This window comes from Nyctibius grandis, chromosome 20 (assembly GCF_013368605.1).
Source record: "Nyctibius grandis isolate bNycGra1 chromosome 20, bNycGra1.pri, whole genome shotgun sequence".
Taxonomy (NCBI): domain Eukaryota; kingdom Metazoa; phylum Chordata; class Aves; order Nyctibiiformes; family Nyctibiidae; genus Nyctibius; species Nyctibius grandis.
The window spans coordinates 7,444,305-7,469,111 of NC_090677.1; the positions used below are offsets into that span (position 1 = coordinate 7,444,305).

General features: G+C 41.5%; 1 protein-coding gene across 1 annotated transcript in view; it reads left to right on the forward strand.

Moving 5' to 3' along the window:
- Nucleotides 1-24,807, forward strand: part of SOS2 (SOS Ras/Rho guanine nucleotide exchange factor 2) — a 56,192-nt gene that overhangs the window by 27,688 nt on the left and 3,697 nt on the right. Inside the window, exons 8-20 of the mRNA XM_068416611.1 lie at nt 1,320-1,418; nt 7,586-7,713; nt 8,491-9,146; nt 12,136-12,217; nt 12,900-13,022; nt 16,500-16,603; nt 17,999-18,218; nt 19,145-19,264; nt 20,487-20,649; nt 21,633-21,750; nt 22,117-22,289; nt 22,883-22,999; nt 24,180-24,441. Of these exons, the coding sequence (XP_068272712.1) occupies nt 1,320-1,418; nt 7,586-7,713; nt 8,491-9,146; nt 12,136-12,217; nt 12,900-13,022; nt 16,500-16,603; nt 17,999-18,218; nt 19,145-19,264; nt 20,487-20,649; nt 21,633-21,750; nt 22,117-22,289; nt 22,883-22,999; nt 24,180-24,441 (2,365 nt within the window). The remainder of the gene's footprint in view (nt 1-1,319; nt 1,419-7,585; nt 7,714-8,490; nt 9,147-12,135; nt 12,218-12,899; nt 13,023-16,499; nt 16,604-17,998; nt 18,219-19,144; nt 19,265-20,486; nt 20,650-21,632; nt 21,751-22,116; nt 22,290-22,882; nt 23,000-24,179; nt 24,442-24,807) is intronic.

Below are 24,807 nucleotides of genomic sequence, written 5' to 3' on the forward strand. Positions count from 1 at the left end.
ATTTTCACTTTCTTCCTTACATATCGCAGGCCCCCTTGTTCAGCATTGAGGCTGGGACTGGCAGTTTTTCTTGAATCATTTCTTTACTAGGACTATCCAGCAAGAACATCTGTGGGGTTTTTTTAGTTTTTTATTACTTCCTTCTGCCAACATGGCAGATCTATTAAAGACAACTGTTCAGAAGACTGAACTTGTGTTCAGAAATGCACTTAGAGAAGCTGCTGAGCAAGTGTGTGGTCAGTGGTCCCTATTCCAGATTAAACTGGTAATCGAGTCATTTGGCAGTGAATCTGGCCTCCTTTCTTACTCTCCTCATCTAGGAAGGTTTGGGCTTTCCTAGGGATATTCCTTCACACCTCTTCTCCAAGCTGTGAAGTGAAGGTGGAGGTCGAAGCTGTGGGCCATGGATGTATATGAGCTGTCTCTGGCAATCGCAGAGAGATGCAGCCAGATGTCTTAAATGGGAGGAGAGGTCATTTTTTGGAAAAACCCTCCTCATCTTAAAACAAGAATTATTGTGTTAGTTAACTGCTGGGAATGGGAAAAGATTTCTAACTCATTTTCTAAGTCATAAATTTGTGATTCTCAGTTTCTGAGGGAAAGGAGATTTAATATTAATTTCTTCAGTACTTGAGGAGACGTCCACATTTCTGTGGTATATTGGTTGTAAATTGAAGCACAGCGTACGTAATTGGGAGGAGAGGACGTTGGAGGGAAGTTGGTGACAAGTTTATTAGATTGTATGGAAGTACTGGCTGGTCTTTAACATTCCAGTGTTTTCTTTAAATTCTGCAGCAAACTGGCACAGGGTAAAACATGTTATTTTGGAAATAGGTATGAGCTTTGTTCAAAATATATTCAAGCATTTTCTGCATTCTGGGATGCGGCTGTTGACTGGGGAATAAGGCGTGCGGCTTAGCCATGGACAGGGCATTATTTTTAGGTGTTGTCACCTTGACCTGATGCTATTAATTGAGTTCTGCAGATAGTGCTGAAATACAGAGGTGCTAGGGGTTGCGATATGAGCAATGGGTCCTTGCCGTGCCTGGAAGAGGGTGTTTACAGGTTGTATTTGCTTTCTGTCAGAGCATTTCTGTGTCTCTGAATCTTACAGAGTCTCATTAGACAAAAATGGTTTTTTCATGCTTTATTGTCTTCCTTAATACTAGATGAAAGCAGAGAGTAATGTAGATCGGAAGGGACACCCTGGATATGTCTAGCACAACCATCTTGCTCAAAGCAGTGCTAACTTCAGGGCCTTGTCCAGTCCCATTCTGAGTATTTCAGTGTCAGTAATCCTGTTTATTTTTCCTTTTCAGTCTATTGCTGAAGGGCTTAAAGAAGCTGTACGATACGTCCTCCCACGACTCATGCTTATCCCAGTCTATCATTGTTTGCACTACTTTGAGTTACTACAGGTAAGTGAAGCCACACTCTTGTTTCCTGCTAAAAACATTTCTTAATGTGGAGGATCTGAGCTTTTACATAGGTGATTAGATTTACTTACTGCTTCTGAAAACTGACAGTTATGAAAACATTAATTTGACACCAATTAGGATATGTCTGAAAAGTAAAGTCATGTAAAAAAAGTCTTCAGAAGCATCTGTTGCACTGATAGGAACATTTGAAGTAACTATATTTTATTAAACAACCCGTTATTGAACTTGAGTTCTAATGTAGTTTAAAATGTCATATGCAAATCTAATCTCTTCGTCCTTTGAGTTCTGAATTTTTTGTCCATTCAGAAAAAGCTAAGCATGATTCAGATGGGTATTCTCAGTATCAGATCACACTCCAGTTGCAGCTCAGCTGATCTTATTTTGGGGGCTGAAGAGGCACTTCCTTTCAGTGGAGTCAGAATAATCCCTTCTTAACGTTCAACCATTTGTCCTGAGTCCTAAATGGACAAGATACAGCCCAAAATCCCATTTTTCATGGCATACCACACTTTCTCCATATTGAGGAGGAATGAAAATAAGCACTATTATTTTCTTATTTTCTATCTTCTAAGAAATTACACTGATAAAATGTCAGGCTTTGTGGAATTCTGATTCAGATGATAAAAAGTTATTCCTGTAGGACATATTTCAGGGGTCTTAACATACAAGTTGTTTAGGTTGGCATCTAGTCCATATTTATGAGCAATTCTGCCTGTTGAGGCATTACTTGTTTTAGAACAGCCTCATGGTTTGACCACAGATCACTTGCACATATTTTATTCTGATGTGCACTAGCAAGGTGGTTCACATCACTAGATATTTCCCTTGGGTATAACAGCTAAAAGCCAAAAAGTAACGAAGTGTGGATCGTTTTGCTTACAAGCAAATGCTTTTGCTGTGAGTTATGAGAAGAGAGGCCAGCAGTCAGCAGAAATTTACCATCCGAGATCTATAATAATCAGTCTTGATTAAGCAAATAATTACGTTGCTGTAGAAAATGCAGCGTCTTGAAAAATACTTAGAGTTTAAGCTGAGGATCATGTAAAAAAAGTTTCTAGTTGCCCCATTGTGTTGGGAAGTTTATAATGCTTATAAAGGTAAGTGAATTATTAACTAAGTGGGATACACTAAAATTAACCAGGTGAAGTATCCTGTGGCTATAGCTGACATTTTGAAATAGCAACAGAAATTACACTTTTAAGTTCTCAGTGTAAAAAGGGATACTAGCAGCGTTGTACAGGTGTGTGAGATGGTCTTCCTTTGTATTTCAAAGGATTTACTTGTATGAAGGAAGAAAAGGAAACTTTGCAACATAGAACTTATGTATAATACAATATAAAATTTTCTCAAAAGAATTTCAAGACGAAAAATAGCAATTAAGACCGGGTCTGTAGTTACTGTCTGGCACATATTCCTTTTTTTTCTTTTTTTTTTTTTAAGTTCAGTCTTGTTGTCATTATGTCTGCTGTGATTTTTTGCATATCCTGATTTAGGTAAGTAAAAATAAGGGTGATTTATTGTGTCCAGTTCTGGGCCCCTCAGTTCAAGAAGGACAGGGAACTGCTAGAGAGAGTCCAGCGCAGAGCCACGAAGATGATGAAGGGGGTGGAACATCTCCCTTATGAGGAGAGGCTGAGGGAGCTGGGTCTCTTTAGCTTGGAGAAGAGGAGACTGAGGGGTGACCTCATTAATGTTTATAAATATGTAAAGGGCAAGTGTCATGAGAATGGAGCCAGGCTGTTCTCAGTGACATCCATTGACAGGACAAGGGGCAATGGGTGCAAGCTGGAACACAGGAGGTTCCACATAAATATGAGGAAAAACTTCTTTACAGTGAGGGTGACCGAACACTGGCACAGGCTGCCCAGAGAGGGTGTGGAGTCTCCTTCTCTGGAGACATTCAAAACCCGCCTGGACGCGTTCCTGTGTGACATGATCTGGGTAATCCTGCTCCGGCAGGGGATTGGACTACATGATCTTTCGAGGTCCCTTCCAATCCCTGACATTCTGTGATTCAGTTCTGCCAGCCTTGCTGTGAAGTGAGCACTGATAGCGTCGTAGATCCGTCTCTCTTTCAAGAGAGTGTAACTTCCCTTTCCGTAAGGGTCAGTCGCGTACGATAATTCTCTGAAACTTCTTAAAATGTTCTTCTTTCGCCTTTAAAAGACATAATTGGCTTAGTGACCTGTATTATGCTGGAGGTCAGGCTAATTAATGACCCATTGTGTCTTAAAGCTGGGAAATGGAGTGCATCAGGATGAGATTACAGAATGAAATCATACGCCGCAGCTTGGGGAGAATGGAGATGTTTAACTGATTTTAGAGGCTGTGTTTGTCCGCTTTTTAGGGCAACATTAACATATTTGCCTTACTGAGCAGAGTTGTGTTTTGTGTGTTTTTAAAATTTAAGATCAAATGCTTTGCATGCAAACTTGGTAGTTTTTTCTTCAGTGACAGGAAAGGGTGGTTACTATTTATGTTTTAAACCATGGCAAAGAGAAGATAGTTTGGTTTTGGTAGCCTGCCTTACATCTGTAGTGCTGCATGAATCTTGAGTCTCTTGGGGGCTCTGTGTCAGCTCATAACTCCAGTTAATATTGATAGGATCGGGTTATACGTGCACAGTTTTAAATTGCCTCATATCTTTGAAGAATAAAGTCTGGCAGATAGTGCACAAACATTTAGTTGTTTCTTTTATTTGTTTTTATCTTGGATAATACAGCAGGATGCTGCATGAAATCTAATAGTATATGATACCTTTTTTAACAATTGAATTTTAGTAGTGAAAATGATGAAATATGACCTTTTTATCACCTATGTGAATATTGTATATTCACAATATACAAGATTTCTGAATAGAATTATAACTCGGCTCCAGAGGCTGACACTTGGCTGTCTTAAATCTTTCTAACCTTGTGAGCACAGAGCAGAGATCTTAAATACCACTGTGTAGTGAATAATGGTAAATACAGAATCTTTTGTTGTCATCACTTCAGTGGCAGGTCTGAAACTTGAATTTAATGTTGTGTTTTGAAAACATCCTAAATTTACAGCAGTGATTTTTAAAAAGCAGTGTTTTTAGGGATAGAGAAAGTATTTATTCAACAATAAGAATATATTATAAACTGTTGGTACTGCTTCCCTGTTACCATTGTATTTCTCTCTAGGAACCTTGGTTGAAAAAGACCTGACAAAAATGGAAGCAGAAAAGCAACAGGATACTCAAAATATTTTCATGGCTTCAGTAGGGAGAGAAGCTACGATTGAGGGTGTTGCTCCTAAAGAGAGTTACCAAAAAACCCTGCTGAATTGGGACATAAATAAAATAATGAATGATTTACAGCAGCACAGGCCTCGATGTTTGCTCTTTTGCAAACCAGCAAAACTAAAATGAATGAAATTAAAGTGTGCAAAGCTTGAAAATTCTTTCAAGCAGCAGAACTTTTTCTGCTTGGTGCAAACCCCTGTTTGTGCAGCCTCTGGTGCAGGGTCTCCATCAGAGGCTCGTCTTTGCCTAAGCAAGAGGCACAGGGGCTGGGTGTCGTTTGGAGGGCCCCCGTGTCGAATTTATTTGGTTTGTTTGCTTTTCATTAGCAGCTGTACAGAGATCACCAGCCTTTGGACACCTTGAGTCAGAGGGCAGGCCCTGATGTCACTTTAATGTTGATGGCTTGTTCAAGGGTTGACCGAAGATGAACCTGCTGTAGGTTATTTCGGAACACCTGATGATAGCAAAGGTTGAAGGAAGTAAAGAAATAAAACTGTCTTGTAGGGAAAAATAGTGGTAGGGATCAAAAGCTGTTGGATCTTGCAAACAGGTAACCCAGATATATTCTGCGTGTGACATCTTTAATTGATTATTAGAGTTTTGGGTTTAAAACACTATGCTTGACACTTCCAAGCACCAGCACCCTGATGCTGGCAGTGTAGAGGAGAGCCTTTCATCTGACTTCCAAGCTCCAGGTGTGTTTTCATAAATGTGTCTGTTGATACCAGCATTCCAGGAAACATTGTTCATTGAATGCAATGCAAAGAACTCAAGGGGTCACATAATCCATCCAGATCCTGAGCAAGGTGCCAGTTAGATGTGTCATTAAAATCCTGAAGGTAAGCAGAGGTCTGTTCAAGTCCAAGAAGGCTTTCCTCTGCTGACTCTAGACTCATTCCTTCCTTCTCATGTGACTTGCAGGCAGCAGATCATCCCTAATTCTTGCATGTGACTCACTATGTTGTTATCAAGCAGCCCAAAATGTATGAAATTCCACCTTTTGATCTTTTCCATTGACTGACAGAGAAACCCTGGTCAGTGTTCTACAGGATCACCATGGTACAATCTAAGTGAACAGCGTTCTTCATTACTATTCCCTGACAGTTTTCTGTACAATTAATTGAATAGTTACTATTCTCTGTTTATCATCACTGGTATTTTAAATATATCTGACATAAGCAGGACCCCCTTTTCCCTTTTCTAAAGATTTATGTATTTTCTCTGCCTAGCAATGTTATGCTTTTGCATCTGCTGTTTAATTGGCAAGATGCTTGTTAAGAACTGGCATGTGGAAAAGCAGATGTTAGTCCAGTGATTACAGAGAATGAGATATGCTTCAGGTAATCTGCCTGATCTTCAGGAATCTGTGCATTAAGGCGTAGAAATGGATTAGATTACTTCCAAATGTGCATATATATATTTTTTTTTTAATACAAAAAAGCAAAGCATGCCATTTGATGTCTGTTAACTTCCAAACACAGCTCCCTTTGGAAAGGGTATGCAAGAAATTCTGCTCAGGACGTGTGAGGAGGAAGAGTATTTTATCAGACTCAGTAGCTTTTCCCACCTTTAGGATTTTGCACTTGTCATCTTTTCACACCATTTTTATGTTCTTTGCATTTCTGTGGCTGATAGTAAGGAAAATAAGGGTTTCCACAGAGGTAGACATCTTATTTTTCCTTTCCCTGTACTGTTCCTCAGCTCGTAAACTTCCCAGAATTTTTTGGCTGTGAAACTTTCATTTTTAATATGCAAGATGGAGGTTGTTTGGGCATGTGAAAAATTAAAAATTTTAGTAATTTAAATTACATGAAGAGAGTGGACCAGTCTGGTCAAATCCTGTTCTCTCAATTACTTTTAGAGGAAGCTACATATCCTTGCTGAGGGAACGTAGTGGGGAAAGGAAAAGAAGGCTTCTGCCATGCTGAGTGATTGTAAGTAAGATTTCTCTTAAAGTATGTAGGTAAAACAGAGTTTATCCAAAGCTGCGTGGCATATTGTCTTGATTTTGCCCAGCAATCTATTTGCTTGAGTTTTCTTGAAAAAAATTGATACAATCTTGAGCATGAAAGGGGTTAAAAAGAAAAATCTCTCTTATTTTTATCAGTGGTATTTTAGGAGTGATCACCATAAAGAGGAACTTGGTGAATAGGCTTTGCTCAAAGCATGTTGCTACCGAGTGTGTGGAGAGGATATGAAAGCCTGTTGAATTTCCTGATTCAAGAAGTTTCTGCCTAGTGGTAGAGATGGATCGAGTCTTTATAAAAAGGAAATACACTGATTATCACTGTCTTTACATTTTGCTATTAGTAGCAAATCTTGAATTTCACCCTTTTGTTTTTACTGTGTTAGTTTGCACCATACAAAATTGACATTTCTTTTTGAAATAGATCGGTTTGCTCAAGAGGCGAAGAGAGAATCTTGGTCATTCTGTCTTTTAAGTTTGCTCTGAAATGTTGAGACTAATTGACTCATTGAAGGAATATTACACATAGTTACATAAAACAGTGTTTAATTCTCGGTTATTTCAAACCTCTGACCGCTTTAATAAAATCAGTTGTGAAACAGGACATTGTTGAAAAGATAACAGGAAAAACAGTATCTGACAGTTAGTGTTGGCTCTTGGTAAAAGGGTAAGGGGTTATCTTTCTAAACTCCCTCCTGCTCTCTCATAGCTACTGACTTCTCCTGAATATCTGACATGTTTTTAGTTACAGGCATAACCAGTCTTCAGTGTGCTCCTCATGATAACTCTCATTGCCTTGAAGTCACTGACTTCACTGATACTGTAGATAACACTGTGTAAGAACGTTTGCCAGTCTTCCTGCCCTCCTATAAATCAGCCAAATCTGAAAGAAACATGTTTGTTGTGTCACAGCAATTGCAGGAATGCAGTGAGGATGAAGAGGATCGGGAATGCTTAAAACAAGCCATTACAGCTCTTCTGAATCTGCAGTGCAGCATGGAGCGCATCTACAGCAAACACTCCCCAAGACGTCGGCCTGGGTAATAATCCACAGACCTGCCCTGGTTTCCCAAAGTTGTCAGAAAGAGAGATAAAAGGGAAGGAATTGTATTTTTTTTTGTTAGATAATGTGTATATTTCCTTTTTAAGGCATGTCTTTATGCCAGTTTTCACTGTAAATGAAAGAGGAATGGCTGAGGGAGCTGGGGGTGTTTAGCCCGGAGAAGAGGAGGCTCCGAGGTGACCTTAGTGCAGTCTACAACTACCTGAAGGGAGGTTGTAGCGCAGTGGGAGTCGGCCTCTTCTCCCAGGCAACTAGCGATAGGACAAGAGGACACAGCCTCAAGCTTGGCCAGGGGAGGTTCAGGTTGGACATGAGGAAGCATTTCTTCTCAGCAAGGGTCATTAGCCATTGGAAGGGGCTGCCCAGGGAGGTGGTGGAGTCACCATCTCTGGAGGTGTTTAAGAAAGGCCTGGACATGGCACTTAGTGCCCTGGTCTAGTTGCCATGGTGGTGTCAGGGCAATGGTTGGACTTGATGATCCCAGAGGGCTCTTCCAACCTGGTTGATTCTGTGATTCTGTGAAACGGAGTGGCAGCCTGAAACCTTCCCACTCCACTTCTATGAAAATGTCAGTATCTTACTCCTTCCCTAGCCAAAGCAGTGCAATGGTTTATTTGGAACAGTAAACTTGGTTAGGGCAGATTTATGGCAAAGAAATAATGATATAAACAATTAATTTAGTTGATCTTTTTGGTCTCTTGGGATGGCAAATGTGGAACGTGCCCATCGTGACTTTTTCTTTTGTTCATTCAAGGGAGCCAGTCTGTCGCTTCTATAACCGACAAATACGAAGCAAGCACTTGGCCATCAAGAAAATGAATGAAATCCAGAAAAATATTGATGGCTGGGAAGGCAAAGACATTGGGCAGTGCTGTAATGAATTCATCATGGAAGGCAGCTTGACGAAGATAGGAGCCAAACATGAACGCCACATCTTTCTCTTTGACGGTTTGATGATCAGCTGTAAAACTAACCATGGTCAATCCCGGCTTCCTGGTTACAGCAATGCAGAGTACAGACTGAAGGAAAAAATTGTCATGAGGAAAATACAGATTATTGATAAAGATGACACATTTGAATATAAACATGCTTTTGAACTGGTGTCTAAAGATGAAAACAGCATCCTGTTTGCTGCCAAGTCTGCTGAAGAGAAGAGTAACTGGATGGCGGCTCTGATTTCCCTCCAGTATCGCAGCACTCTGGATAGGATGCTTGATTCAGTGTTACTGCAAGAAGAAAACGAACAGCCACTGAGGCTGCCCAGCCCAAACGTGTATCGTTTTGTGGTGGAAGACTCAGAGGAGAACATCGTTTTTGAGGACAACTTGCAAAGCAGGAACGGCATTCCCATCATCAAAGGAGGAACGGTTGTGAAATTAATTGAAAGGTTAACGTACCATATGTATGCAGGTATCCTGTACAGTTTGTATATATGTTTTTTAAGGTCATGCTTGTATGGGTGATGAAATTAACCTTTTATCTTTTGTTTGTTTGGGTTTTTTTCTGCATATAGTTAAAGCAAGATTTGCAGAAAAAAAACAACTATCTGTTATTAAATCAACTGGCTTTGCTGGCACAGCTGTAAGAAAATTTTGGGTATGAAATCCAAAAAAAAAAGTATCAGTGGTCTAACAGGAGCCACTAGTGTGTTTCCTGAGACCATCATGGCTAAAGCAGTGCTGCTGTTACAGCTGGCTGACTGTGGAGGAAGAAAAAGGTTGCAGGTTATATTTATTCTACTTCAACCTGCTGCTTTGTGAAGTCCCCCAGGAGCAAAGGATGCAAATCACAATTGGCATTCTTCAGACTTTCCTGTGGAATACTACCTTAAAGCCACAGAAATGAAACCTTGAAGTAGTTATGTGAAGTGCTGATGTTAATGAAAATGTTAGATCTCAGGTTTGGGGTGAAAAGCATGTGCTGAAAAGGGGACGCAGTGAAGCTGACGTAAGGATGGTGGTGGAAGTGGGGTGTGATTTTTTTTTTTTTTTTAAAACTTCTCAAATAATAATGGTCTGCTTTGTGCTTTTTACAAAACTGCCTGGTATTTAAGTGAGTTTTTTTGTAAAACTAGGGCTAGATAGTGTGGAGCTGTGTGTTTAAAAAATAAAATTAAAAAATAGCATTTCCCACACTGAAGCTCAGTATTGCTGCAGCTAGTTGGGATGCAAGTAATCCGTAGCTGTGTTGTCTGCGAGTCCCAAGTCATCCATTTCCAAAACGTGGTGGGTTTTGGTGGCTTGTAAACTGAGCTCTTGTCTTGAATGAACTGGTGTACGTGAGTATTGGTTTGATGGTGTAACTTCAGTTTTTATAGCACAAGTACTTTAACTTTGGCCTTGGGAGTCTGCAGTGAAAGCTTTGCGGCTTGGGCCTCCTTGTGCTTTCTCCAAACGGCGTTTGGAGCCAAGACTAACAAAATCCTCTCCCTCAGCCTCCACAGGGGCATTTTGATGACTAACAGCGTGTGGAGGGACCCTCAGCACATCTTGGTGATGCCTTTTTGTTTGTATTTAGGTCAAGATATGTTTTTTTTTTTTAAACTGTCAGTTGCATTAGGTTGGTTTGAAGCAGGCTTTGCTGCAGCACACAGGCCCTGCATTCCCCAAATGGCTTCTGTCATGTCAAAGAAGTCCCCAGGTGATACCAGGATATCATGGCAGGTAGCAGACACAGAGTTAAACTCTTGAATTTAAATTGTGAGCCACTATTCCTAGCACATTGCTTGTATTTTCTATCATATTGAGAATGTCATTTACAAAAATAAGTCATTTTAAAAATAATATAGAGGAACTTACACAGGTTAGAGAGCAGAGTGGCAGCCTCCATTTTAAAAGAATTGCAGATCTTGTCTGCAGAGCAGAGATACTACCTGCCTGTTCAGTGGTAAGAGGAAGATTTACTTTTAAAATGTCATAAATAGTACTGAAGAGTGACTGTAGATGTGACGTGGAAGCAGAACAGGCCGGTGCAGGACTAGGGTGCAAACTGAGCAGCATTATCAGAGAATGAGAGCACTGTTACTTTTAGATTGATGTATGGATCCCTTAAAAATGTTGAGCAGTGCTGCAGGGAATTTGAAAAAATTAAAAGCAGCGTTTGTCATGATGTTTTGGGGGCTTATTGGAAGAAATTCGCTGCCCACGTGTCGAAGGCTGCAGGTGTAAGCTTACCTGCACCCAGTGCTGACAGATTCAAGCCTCTTTACAGAACAGCCAGAAAAAAGAAACTCCCAACAACCCCAAATCCACAATTCTGTGGAGAGACCATATGCAGATGTGCTTCTCCAGGCCTGGTTTTCCTGTATTTCAGCCTTCGTTTGCTCCCAGGCAGCTCTGGAAGCTGCTGCATACCATAGTGCTGCTCTTACCCTTGTGAGGGGGTCTGCTGCTGGGATGTCAGGATGAGGACTGGATGATGACCCTGCGTGGCTCACAGTACAGCAATTTGTTTGTTGTCTTGCTTATTCACAATCTAAGAAATTCTGTACAAGAGAGTGGCATTAAAAGAGATTAAAGGAACAATATTTTTCCTTTAATGCTTCTAATATAGCAGAGTGGGCCCAATAAAACGCGTGGTAGCTTGCGGGTAGGCACGTCCCACTGTAACACCTACCGCAGCGGTGAGGAACAGCAGGAGGGAGGTGTGGTGGCTCGTGGGGATGCAACGTCTTGAGCTGCTGCAGGTAATTGCTTTGTAAGGCCTCTGCTGCTCGTGTTTTCCCTGCTGTGGGTGCTCTGCAGAGGGTAGCTGTGTGCTGCAATGGCCGGGGCAGGTCTGCAGTCCCCGCTGCTGGAGAGTTTTTAAGAACAGGTAAGACAAAGGTTTCGTTGGGGTGGTGTAGGTATTTTTGATGTCAAGAGAACAGACATAGGACAAGGTGGATTAGCCATTGGAAGGGGCTGCCCAGGGAGGTGGTGGAGTCACCATCTCTGGAGGGGTTTAAGAAAAGCCTGGACATGGCACTTAGTGCCCTGGTCTAGTTGCCATGGTGGTGTCAGGGCAATGGTTGGACTCGATGATCCCAGAGGGCTCTTCCAACCTGATTGATTCTGTGATTCTGTGACAGCCTCATTCTACCACGTTTTCTTTGTCTTTACGAAACCATGGAGTAGCTGCACATTCAGGGGTGTAAGCCATTCCACGTGCCAAGACTGAGACAGGGTTTTTCAGAGAACATAGTACGTGCCGTTGAGTACTTTTACAGGGGAAATGCATCAAAGAACTGAATGAAAATTTCACAAGCAGCATCATTTCTGGTATTTTTCAAATTACAGCGTTTAACTTACAACATTAGTGTATTTTCTACACTTTGAACTTTTTCTGTGTGTATTTTATTTCTGATATTTTAAAATTGGATAAAAAAATACTCCTTCATTCTCTTATTCTATGTTTACAGATCCTAATTTTGTACGTACTTTCCTTACCACGTACCGCTCCTTTTGCAAGCCCCAGGAACTGCTGAGTTTACTGATTGAAAGGTGAGCCGTGGTCATCCTTTCTGAAGACATCCAAAGGCTTTGTGTTCATTTACCTGCTCCTTTTCTGCTCGGGTCCTCAGTGGCCCATGTTTTAGTGAAGCTGATCAAACAGTAACTTTTAAAACGGGATACAGCGATGCAAGTTTTTAATGCAAGCTTCCTTGTCCCGGTTTGTTATAAATTAGTTACCTGAATTAAGCATTAGCTAGAGCACTTGGTGTGCCTCAGCTTTGGGGTGGTAATGTTTTGAACTGCTTAGCTTGATCAGAAGAATGTATTTGAGTGTGCCTGAGATGCAAATCAGAAGGGAAATGTTCTAAGCAGTTGGTTTGAAAGGCACAGACTCTTAATGTAAACAGCATTTTGATACAGTGTGATAAAGCCGCTCTTAAGCTTTCCCCTAATCTTCACTTAATCAAGCTAGCAGGTAGTTAAAAACCTTATATCCTAGTCTAGACATCTTGTGATGACCAGAGAAACAGTGAATTATCAGGACGAGGGCTGGGTGTGTTAGCAGTACATAGCCAGGGGAGGAGGGAATTCCAGGCAAACTGGATATTAGATAAGTGCTGGAGTTTCACCCCACTGAATTTTTTTTAAATGCAATTACTCTTCGTGTCCTGCACCAAGGGTTTGTGTTTTATCTTAATTGCCATCGTTTTTTTGGTGCTTTTATTCATAGGTTTGAAATCCCAGAGCCTGAGCCTACGGAAGCAGACAGGCTGGCCATCGAGAAAGGGGAGCAGCCCATCAGCGCAGACCTCAAGCGATTTCGCAAGGAATACGTCCAGCCAGTACAACTCAGGTTTATTTGCTTTTAAATTTGTTCTGTTAAAGCCAGATTTTAGTGCACTGATTATATGGTGATCCTGGAGCCAGTAATCTCTTTTGGAGACTGCTGTGCTGTCAAGTAGGGACTTATAGCTGCCTGCAACCAGACTACTATCCCAGACCATGTTCTGATTAGTCATCCTGACTTCTGTTGTTGTTGCAACTGTGCTTTGGTTCCCTGCCGCTCACAGCTGTGATCACCACCCACAAGAACGCTGTATGGCTGCTATGTAAAGCGGGTGTGGGTGAGAGATGTACAACTGAAAGTGTTTCTGACTGCCTTGTGAATGGATTCCTTGTTAACAGGCTCTGTGAGGATAGTTTCTCTGTTGCCATTTTTTTCAGTCCTGCTGGTATTTTACTCCCTTTCCCAGCCCCGTTGATGTGTTTGCACACAGACAGGGAGACTCTTGTCTGTACTGCACATTGCAACGGGCTGCAGTGAATCTTCAAGGTCTTGCTGACCAAGCTAACTTGGGGAACAATTAAGCGTCTCTAGCATGAATGAGGCTAATTGTTTCCCTGGAAGGGGATCAAGTCAGGAGGAGACACAGAGCACAACCAATATTTGCTACAACAACTTTTATTCGTTAAGCTGTTTTTATTAGTAGCATCAAGATGTTACTATTAATGGCAGATAACTATACACACAGTACCCTCAGTTATTGTGTTACCACACAGTCATGCATAGTTACCTGTGTGGAGCAACAGCAGTTTACTCAAAGTGAAGGGTCATACTGACATGCCAGTACTGTCAAGGCAGGTGTTCAGAAAGTCACTTAGGAGTCTCATTTTCATCAGATACCTGTGTGAATATATATTAAAAAAACATAAATATGTATGTAATACTGCACTGTTCATCGTTACAGCTGCCACCACCTTCTTGGATGTAGTCCAAGTTATACAACCTCGGTGTAACCTTCACACTTGTGTGTGCTCGTGGCCTTGTACAAATCTGTCAGGCCCTTGGTGTTCTCAGTTTATCAGCTCCTGTGGGTTCAGCGGGGCCACTAGTCTCCAGAGTTATCAGTTCCTGGGAGAGCTTCACACGCTGCCTTTCAGCACATACTTTTCCTGGCTTCAGCCTGCTGTTTTCTGGTAGCTGTTTCTCCATCCATCCACAGAGCTGCCTGTAGAGCCCCTTCACAGAGACTCACACAGAATGGGTTACTGATGAACTGGAACCTGTAGAAAAGTTTGAGGCAGCAATTAACCATGTTTCATGCTATTAATTTTCAAAATCAGTTTAGCACTTTTGCCTTCATATGTTACGTTTGAGCTGTTTGAAACCTGTGCCCCATTCCAAAGTTTCCAGAGTCTTTGGCTTTAGTTTCTGTTTCTTTCCTTGTTTGAGAGATTAGGATACCTCTTACCGTGACAGCTGCCCTTCACTGTCTAATTTATGCTGTGGTTGGTAAGTTGAGTCCATTTATAGGTGCCTGCTCCATGAGAGATGTGGTTTAAAGCTGCTATTTATCACACACCCTTCTGTGGCTTATAGTTAATCGTTGACTTTAGGAGATACTACGTGTTTCTAGTAGCTTGAAACTCTTAACTGTGTTGCAGTTGAATATGAGTGCCTGAATTTGAGCTGTTAGGTTGATATGCCCAGCACTTTGTCAATTAATAGCATTGACCTCATTGACTTCAGAGATTGGAGATTTGGGAAGGAGGTGGAGAATGTGAAGATGCTCATCCCTCCCTCCCTCCCTTCCTTCCTTCCCCAGCACTTACTCCCCATCTTGTAGGAAATGCTGTAGGCATGGTGTGCAGTGCACAGGCATGGAGACCGTGATGTTTCTATGGTTAAATGCATGTGAGGTCATGAGAAAGAGGAGGTGCTAAACTGGAAGTGCAGTCAGCAGAACCAGGCCATCTTTCTTGCTTTTTTGGTATTCTTACCGTGGTACCTCAAAGGCAAAGACTGATTAGATAAGATCCTGTATTACTGTTATTAGGAACTTGTTTCAAAACATCACTCCTTGGATGGTTAGAAGCTGTCATTAATTTCCAGCCTCAATGATCTGTTTGGGTAGCCATTCTTTCATGTGATAAACCTTATTCTTTAAGTTACACACTGGGAAGAGGAGAACTATTTAATTCTCTGTATATTCACGCAGAGCACCCTTCAATTGACTAAGCTAAACCAGCCAAATTCTCTGGTGCTCTGACTCACAACAGACTGGCAGATTACAATCAGTTGTCTGCCCTGTCCCTCTCAGATGTTCTTGCCCCCGATTACAGGGATGAGCCACTGAAAACAGTAGTCTGGTACACAATTACAGAATCACAGAATCAGTCAGGTTGGAAGAGCCCTCTGGGATCATCGAGTCCAACCATTGCCCTGACACCACCATGGCAACTAGACCATGGCACTAAGTGCCATGTCCAGGCTTTTCTTAAACCCCTCCAGAAATGGTGACTCCACCACCTCCCTGGGCAGCCCCTTCCAATGGCTAATGACCCTTGCTGAGAAGAAATGCTTCCTAATGTCCAAGCTGAACCTACCCTGGCCAAGCTTGAGGCTGTGTCCTCTTGTCCTAGCGCTGGTTGCCTGGGAGTAGAGGCCGACTCCCACTGCGCTACAACCTCCCTTCAGGTAGTTGTAGACTGCACTAAGGTCACCTCTGAGCCTCCTCTTCTCCAATTAGCACTGCTTTACCTTAATAGCCTGAGCTGCAAAGAGCAGGGGAGTTCAGCAGCACTCTGCATACACTCTACAGGCAATGGAGCAGGAGTAACCCCATCTCACTGTAACCATGTCCTCCTCTGAGTCCTGGGGCCGTGGGCTCTCCATCAACCCCATCATCCTGTCCCACCTGTTGAATTGGCACAGGGAAAATCTGTTGTACTGGTTGATACAGGAGAATCTTGCTCACTCTTCAGGTAAGGTGATGGGTGCACCCCGATAAATCAGAATTTTGAGGTACGAGCTCAACTTGTTTACCTGCAGAAGAGGCAAAACAGATTTTTATTCTGATACCTCCTAAGAGTAGAAGGCAGAAGAGCAGCTGTGGCTCAGTTTTAGAGGCTTGTTTATTAGTGGTGTGTTTAAGAAAGTGTAGAGAAAAATCAAGAGAAAGTTTAGTGTTATCCTTGAAGTACTGGATCTAATACAACCATCTGTGTAATTAAAAGGTTGTAAAAGTAGGGCAGTAACTTGCAGCAACTTCTAAGCCAAAATTTGTATATAGGAAAGAAACAATTACTAATTTGTTTCTTACCAAGACTGGAAAATTAGGTTTCAAATACCTGGGGAGTTCTGTGGTCCTTGGTGCTGTGCTTAGTCTTTGTCGTGCCCCTTTGTCCATATGCATTTTGATAGTCGTCAACGACACAAATGTGTAACTCAGCTTTTGTAGAGTTGTGTTTCATTTAGTGCTTACGTGGGATAAGCCTTGGAAGTCCTTAAAAACAAACATAATATTTTATTTTCTCTCTCCTTCCTCAGAATATTGAATGTGTTTCGGCACTGGGTAGAGCACCATTTTTACGATTTCGAAAGAGATCTGGAGTTACTGGAGAGATTGGAGACGTTCATTTCCAGTGTAAGAGGTATGGTCATTGGGGGTCCTGTTGTTCCACATTTTGGTACAACCTGCTGGTCTAATCCTGACAAGTTTCAGGCATGAGAATATCTTTACATGCATGAGTAATTGTAATGCCTTTAATTGAGCTGTTTATGAGACTCTCCTTTACATGAGCAAGCTTTGGCCTGGAGCCTAAACAGCTCCCAAAAATTACTTCAAGCATTATGGTATTTACCTTATGTGTGTTTACTTCTGGACAGTGATGTTCATCCTTGCCTGACTCTGTAATTCAGACTGTCTCCTTCCTCCTCCCTGTGTTGTATTTGTAGAGAATTCCTTCCCTGTTGGTTACTGACACCAGTTCATTCCCATTTATTGAAAGTTCCAGCTGAAAATCTTTATCCTTTTAGGAGAGGATCCTTGACCTGTTTGGTATCGCTTCCTCTGGAGCAGTCCCTTATGAACTAGCAGATTTTTTTTTGGCAGCCTATGTGGAGGCCAACAGTGTTGGCATGTCAATGTTAATCATTATCCTGGCAATTCTAGACTTTACTTTCCAGATTGCCAGACCTACATTGGGCAGTATAATTCTGAGACAAGCTTAGGGAACGGCAGTTTATCTTTTGCAGAGGTCTCCATGCTAACCATTGCTGACCAGAGAGGAGTAATTCACAGAATCACAGAATCAATGAGGTTGGAAGAGCCCTCTGGGATCATCGAGCCCAACCATTGCCCTGACACCACCATGGCAACTAGACCATGGCACTGTCCAGGCTTTCCTTAAACCCCTCCAGAGATGGTGACTCCACCACCTCCCTGGGCAGCCCCTTCCAATGGCTAATGACCCTTGCTGAGAAGAAATCAGCTTTGGTTAGTCTGTTAAAAGGTATTTGTCTGGAACTGCTGAAGGTACTTCCCATCGTGTCCACTGTTTTGTGTGCTGTACATGCTGGATTGCTCTCGTAAACATGTACTTCTCTAATCTTTTTGTTCTGCAGTGCACTAGTACAGCATGTTGCAAACATCTCACTTGAAGCTGCTTGTTTATCTTTTTAGTTCTCTAAGCAGATGAAGCTAGCAGTGAAAGTGGAGGTGGTTGCAGCTGAGGGGAAAAAGTAAAATACAAAGTATACAGGGTCACTTTTTTTCCACTCCAAAACTGAGAGTAAGTGTGCTTAAACACGTATTAGCACCCAAAAATTCATTCACATGTGTCTGTATTTGCCAACTGATACAGGTGCAAGAACCCATAAGAAAAAAAAATAGGGAACTACAAACCTAATTAATTTGCATGCAGAAATGCAGAATTTTGCATGCATGTACAAATTTTTGGGAGGTTGGTTTTATTAAATTATCAAAAGTCAGTTAAGATGATATTAAAAAAAGGTTTGGGTTTTTTTTTATGATTTCTGTTTTGCAGGAAAATCCATGAAGAAGTGGGTGGAATCAATTGCTAAAATCATCAAGAGAAAGAAAGCTCAAGCAAATGGCATTAGTCACAACATCACCTTTGAGAGCCCACCTCCCCCCGTCGAGTGGCACATTTGGCGTGTTGGGCACAGCGAGACGCTGGACCTGATGACTCTGCACCCCATAGAAATTGCTCGACAGCTGACACTTCTGGAGTCTGACCTTTATAGGTAGGGATGGAACTAAGACATGTCTTAAATTATTTGAGCAAGAAAGAGTTCTAATTCATAGAATCAGTCCAAAGTACGTCCCCTTGACTTGCAGAGTTTATGGAAAGAGGTTTTGTTGCCATCAGTTCGATATCAAAATATGCAAGGCAAAAAAAAAAGGTTTTTTTAATCTCCATATCAGACTTCTGACAACATAAGTACAGGAAGGACACTAAAATATTATGAGTAGATAATACTAACTTGTATTGTCTCCTTGGTAAAAGCAAACTTAGTGTTACATTAATAAGAAATGCTGATAAAAAGAGAACAGGATTGTCTCTGCTCCCTTCCTTTATAGCTGCATAGCAAAGGCCCAGGTGTCACCTGCATATACCCCTGGCACTGGTACAGCAGGTCCTCTAATCTAATTCTGAAGATTTTTTCAGTCTGGTACCATAAATACTCCGCTGTTTCCTAGCTCTGTTGTTACCTGTGATAAATAGAGCTAGCCTTGATGTGAGAGCTAAGTTTTGCTGGGTAGAAATTTTGAAGGTCTTGCAAAACTTGAAGGTGAAGCATCCTTTCGTGCTTCAGTGACAGCGGGTTTTCTATTGAAATAGGCCACTTCTACAGCAGGTTGCTCAAAGCACTTCAGCTTCCTATTTTAAAAAAAATTGTCTTTAAGATGCTTTTTTATGCTTTCAGGAAAAACTTCCCCCCTTAGTAATTTTCTTACCTGAAAATGCTTATTCAAAAATGCCAATTTCAATTAAGATAAAAATGTATTTCCTTCTCTAGTCAAATACTTGTCAAAAAGTTATTTTAAGTAAATTTTACAGTGAAATATCAAGTCATGATTAAGGGAAGAAATAATTTTTAATGCAAACAGAACATACAATTATTATTTGGATTGAGCATTCTTCTGCGTCTTGCTTTGTCGTTATCAGGGCAGTCCAGCCTTCTGAACTCGTTGGTAGTGTGTGGACGAAAGAAGATAAGGAAATTAACTCCCCAAATCTATTGAAAATGATTCGTCATACTACAAATCTTACTCTCTGGTTTGAAAAGTAAGTACAGGTGGTGACAGCGTAGTGACATTAACTCCTACTGAAATTCAGAGAGAAACATTTTTCTGCTGTTTGAGTTCTGTTGCCTTGAATCTTGAGATGGCTGTAGGGTACTGGAGTAATTTCAGGTGTTGGTTCAAGGGCACGTGCCATGCCCATCGCATATGCTCCTCGTCCTGAGACTAGAAGATTTTTTCCAGTTACGTCCACTTGGTCAGCGTGGGTCCTACCTACATCCCTACAGTACGTCAGAGGGGGTTGAAGGCAGTGCAGGACTCGACACTGCTTTTCTACGTCTCCAATGAAAGCCCTGTTGTGTCTGTCCCCTTCTCTTAGTCTCTTCTCGTGTGAGGTGATGAAGTACTTCTGAGGACATGGCCAGTGCTACCGTCAGAAGGGTGTAGCAGCTTGGCTGTGTACACCTCACCCAGCGAGTTTAAAATGCCACTGGAGATACAGTGGCGTGAGAGTCACCCTACTTATCCTGGATCTTGCTTAGGGTTTGCTTTGTTATTCTGGGCCCCGCACTTCAAGAAAGATGTTGAGGTGTTGGAGCGAGTCCAGAGGAGGGCGACCAAGGTGGGGAAGGGTCTGGAGGGTCTGAGCTACGAGGAACGGCTGAGGGAGCTGGGGGTGTTTAGCCTGAAGAAGAGGAGGCTCAGAGGTGACCTTAGTGCAGTCTACAACTACCTGAAGGGAGGTTGTAGCGCAGTGGGAGTCGGCCTCTTCTCCCAGGCAACTAGTGATAGGACAAGAGGACACAGCCTCAACCTTCACTAGGGGAGGTTCAGGTTGGACATGAGGAAGCATTTCTTCTCAGCAAGGGTCATTAGCCATTGGAAGGGGCTGCCCAGGGAGGTGGTGGAGTCCCCATCTCTGGAGGGGTTCAAGAAAAGCCTGGACATGGCACTTAGTGCCATGGTCTAGTTGCCATGGTGGTGTCAGGGCAATGGTTGGACTCGATGATCCCAGAGGGCTCTTCCAACCTCATTGATTCTGTGATTCTGTGATTTTACAGAATATGCCAAACCTTTCTTGGCTTCCCAACTTGAACATATGTAAGGTGTGATTACATAAATTTGTACTTGAGATTCTTGAGAGAGCGCCAAGATGTGCATCCTGGACATACCGTACAGGTTTTGCTTGGAAAAATTCAATTTAGTAGCTAGCAAAATGTCACGTTTTCTTTCTCAGTGTTTCTCAAGTTATGTCTTTTGATCAGGTGCATCGTGGAAACTGAGAACTTTGAAGAGCGAGTGGCTGTGCTGAGCAGGATTATAGAAATCCTGCAAGTTTTTCAAGATCTGAATAATTTCAATGGTGTTTTGGAGATTGTCAGTGCAATGAACTCTGTGTCAGTGTACAGACTGGATCACACGTTTGAGGTAAGTCGTGGGCATTGCTCTTAAAAAAAAAATAATCAGAATCCAGAAATGTGTCACACACACTTCTGGAGTGAAATCCATAGTATCCATATCACGCTTGCTTTTATGGAAGAAAAAAAAGTGTGAAATGTTCAAGGTTGTTTATGAGAAAACAGACGAGATGGGCTGGGTGTCTCGGAGGGTTTTCCAGGGGAAGTGGAGCTTTTCAGCAGATGTTTTCTCACGTGTATTCAGCCCAAAAAAGGGGAAACGCTGTGGCCGTTGGATTGTTGTTCATGAACCTGTTTGAAGTGAACCTGTTCCTTCAGTCCAGCATTTTATGGGTATGAAAGAGGAGGATCCCAGGGCTGAGAAGCCTGGACTGGAACACTTCAACAGCAGCATTTCCTACCTACACAAGAACTGTGGTGGTAGAAGGGCATGGGGAGGGGATGGCTAAAACTCGGATTTCAGTTGATCACAAGGACTCCTCTTGGATGAGTGAGTCTCAGAAAATTCAGGCTGTCAAAGGCAGAAACAAATAGCTGCTGAAATGGTTTAGATGGACAGTAGGAAGAGAGGCTACTACACACATAGTGATTCCATTTTTCACTTGCCAAGGAAAAGAAATGCCTGGGATTTGGCAGCAAAGCCTCCCTTGACTAAAACAGAAAAAGCAGCATGAATAAAACGTTCTGAGTTTCATGTCTTTGAAAGGCAACACAAGGCCTTTAAGTTAAATTCAAAATTAAATGTTTCATTTTTATTAAAGACCAGGATTATGCTTGTAAGTTGATAGACAAAATAATAGCCTGTTTACAGTAGCCTCATGATTTGAGGACTGATAGTGCTGTAGTCCAGAGCAAACCATTTACAAAAGAGGTTCTTTCAAATCTGAATTTCAGTTCCTAAGTTTTGCTAAGAGAGCTAGGGAATTGCCTTGGTTTTGCTAACCATGCTCTTGCAAAGATTTGCATCCCTGTTTTTTTTCTTTGACAACTTAGGCGCTACAGGAAAGAAAAAAAAGAGTTTTGGATGAAGCAGTAGAATTAAGTCAAGATCATTTTAAAAAGTATCTAGCTAAGCTCAAGTCAATCAATCCACCCTGTGTGCCTTTCTTTGGTAAGTAACACCAGGACAGGCTAATACTGTGTGTATTGTCAATCTATTTTTCGAGTTTAGTATACAGATTACTGGTATTATGGTGGTAGGAATATTACCTCACTTTTTTTAACACTGCCTCCACACTGGTGATCTGTTTATGGCGATGACCTGAAGATGTTTTTTCCTAAACTCAAGATCTAAAACATCTTTTTTCAATAATATATTGTTCCTATATAAAATACAGATTTGATTCATTCTTGCCAGCTAATAAATTGTTGGAGCATTAAAGGGAATGGTCTGCCTATGCTCAGACTTTATTAAAGAATGAAATCAGCTCTTGGAATGAAAATGAAATTTAAAAACCACTTCTTCTCTCTTTATCAGGAATATACCTAACAAATATTTTGAAGACAGAAGAAGGGAATCCTGACTTCCTTAAAAGACAAGGGAAAGAATTAATTAACTTCAGTAAGAGGAGAAAAGTGGCTGAAATTACAGGAGAAATTCAGCAGTATCAAAACCAGCCTTACTGTTTACGGATAGAGCCAGAAATTCGGGTAATCAAACATTAAATATCTGGTTTGGGGATAGGAGAGGGAAAAGAATGGCACACAACAAAAGATTGCCAACTAATCTTCTAGTACTAGACCTAATCTTGCGTGAACAGTGACCATCAGAAGAGGAGGGAGCAGTGGCTGGTAGACAACAAGGTACCACAGCAGAGGACTAGCCAGCGGTGGGGATTTGCTTACTTGGATTCTGTGTTCTGGGTCTTGTTCATCCCCTTATGGTTTTGCAGCCTGGTATCAGATTTTTTAGCAACAAACCAGAACAGATAAGACATACTGACTGAACAGCAGGGCTTTCTGGAGAAAAATAGCTTGCCTTTAACCTAAAGGCTAGTGAACAGCAGCAGGCAGGAAGCAACAAAGAAGTTGGTTACATGAAGAATTAAATGGGCAATAATAGTGCTGTTTAAAATGGTATTTGCATTGTGTTTAATTGCTGTGGACATATCTTAGGAGATTTATAGTATTCATAAGCCAAGAAGTACATGAAGTTCACGGGATGTCAATATTTGTGCTGCAAATTTTCTATATATTATATAAATTTATATATTTTATATATTATTGATGCTTGTTTCATTCAGAAATTCTTTGAAAATCTCAATCCTATGGGGAAGATACCAGAAAAAGAGTTTACAGATTATCTGTTCAACAAGTCCTTAGAAATTGAACCTCGAAACTGCAAGCAACCACCTCGATTTGTAAGTCTTGTCCTGCAAATGAAATAGCTAAAATCCACTAGCCACTATGAAAAAGAATACGTAGTTCACTCAATAAGCCATATATATTTCCTTCAGAATTCTGTATCATGATTTTCCAGCAAAACTTGATTTTAAAATACTTTTATTTCAAATGTTTGTCGCTACTAAAACATACCACTTTTGGCTTCTTTTCAAATCAACATTTTTTTCCCCCAGAGCCTAAAATATTACCATTTAAATTTGGGTTTCTTACCATATAGTCATTTGATAGAATATGTAATAACATTTCTCACTTCACAGTATCAAGAAGCCTTATAAAATATTAATATTAATTGAAATATGGAGAGCTATAAATCATTTTAGCAATCTTCTGTTAGAGGAATGAGTAAGATGATATTACAAATGTGCCAAGAAAACGACAGAAGTTACTGTTGCAAAAATGCTGCTTACAGTAATTTCTCTAAAATATATTCTGAAGAATAGATATCCATGCTGCCAGTCTCAGTCAGCTGGGCATGAGTTCTTCACAGTTCATGATTTCCAAACTAGACATTCGGATTGGAGTGTCCAGCTCTGGGTGCTGTAATGGTGTTGTCGTGCCTCCCACCGTAGGATGGGAACTGAATTCCTCTTCAAAGAACCTGCTTTGTTCTGTGCTACACCCGAGTCCAACGAGGCTTGTTTCGTTCACACCAGTGACACACGTGTAAGAATTTTGTCCTGACTAACCCAGAGGACGTAGACAACATGCGTCCGAGTGTGTCCTTGATCTTGGATGCGTGCAGGGGCCTGGTGACCTCCTGTGGTATAAGCACAGAGCATGTCTTATGGTCTTACGAGGCTCTTCTGCTCTTCTCTTGAAATAACTCTCTCTCCCAGGGTTATGACTTGCTTTTCCCTGTGTGTTGTCCTCTTGGCATGCATCTGAAACTTGACTCTTCATTCTTCATAGCTGGGAAAAAGAATTTTAAAATTATTAAGCTGGGAAAAAAAGATTTATTAAGCTGCCTCCATAACTTTTCTGTGCACACACACAACAGACTGAACCTCAAGTCAATTGTAAAAGTCTATACTGCTTTTTGAGGTGTATTTGATAAGTACTTTTTAAAACATCTTGAAGAGACTTGGCCATTTTGCTATCTGAAATATTAGCAGTACTAACCAGCTTTACTTTCTTCAGCCTAGAAAAACAACGTACCCCCTGAAATCTCCCGGGATAAGGCCCAATACGGGCAGACACGGCTCCACCTCTGGCACCTTGAGAAGCCATCCACTGCCTCTTGAAAAGGAACCAAGTAAGATAAGTTTCAGCAGAATCACTGAGGCAGAGCATGAATCAACAGTATCGGCACCGACTTCTCCGAACACGCCGTCTACGCCGCCTGTGTCTGCTTCCTCAGAGTTCAGTGTGTTCTTAGACATCGATCTCAACAGCTCCTATGGTAAATGTGCAATATGGTTTAATGATTGGTGTTACTGTCTCCCAGGCTTCCAAAAGGTATTGGTGTGTATGCCAGCCTTTTCAAAAAAAATAGTTGCAAAATTTAGTTGTGGACTATGAAGTTCTTGTGTCAGGGTTACGTGTACTGCAGCGTGGAAACTGCTGTAAGCAGTTAAATAACAAGGGGCATTTCCAGTCTTTTTGCTGACTGGAGCTGAGGCAATCTGTTATGGGACATGTCCCCATGATGCACTCCCGTGCAGGGGCTCATCCGTAGAGAGAAATGGTGCTGAGGATCAGGCATCCACACCAGTGCACGTTTCTGGGGTGGTACTGTGGACTGAACACAGTGATTCTGGTTTAATTT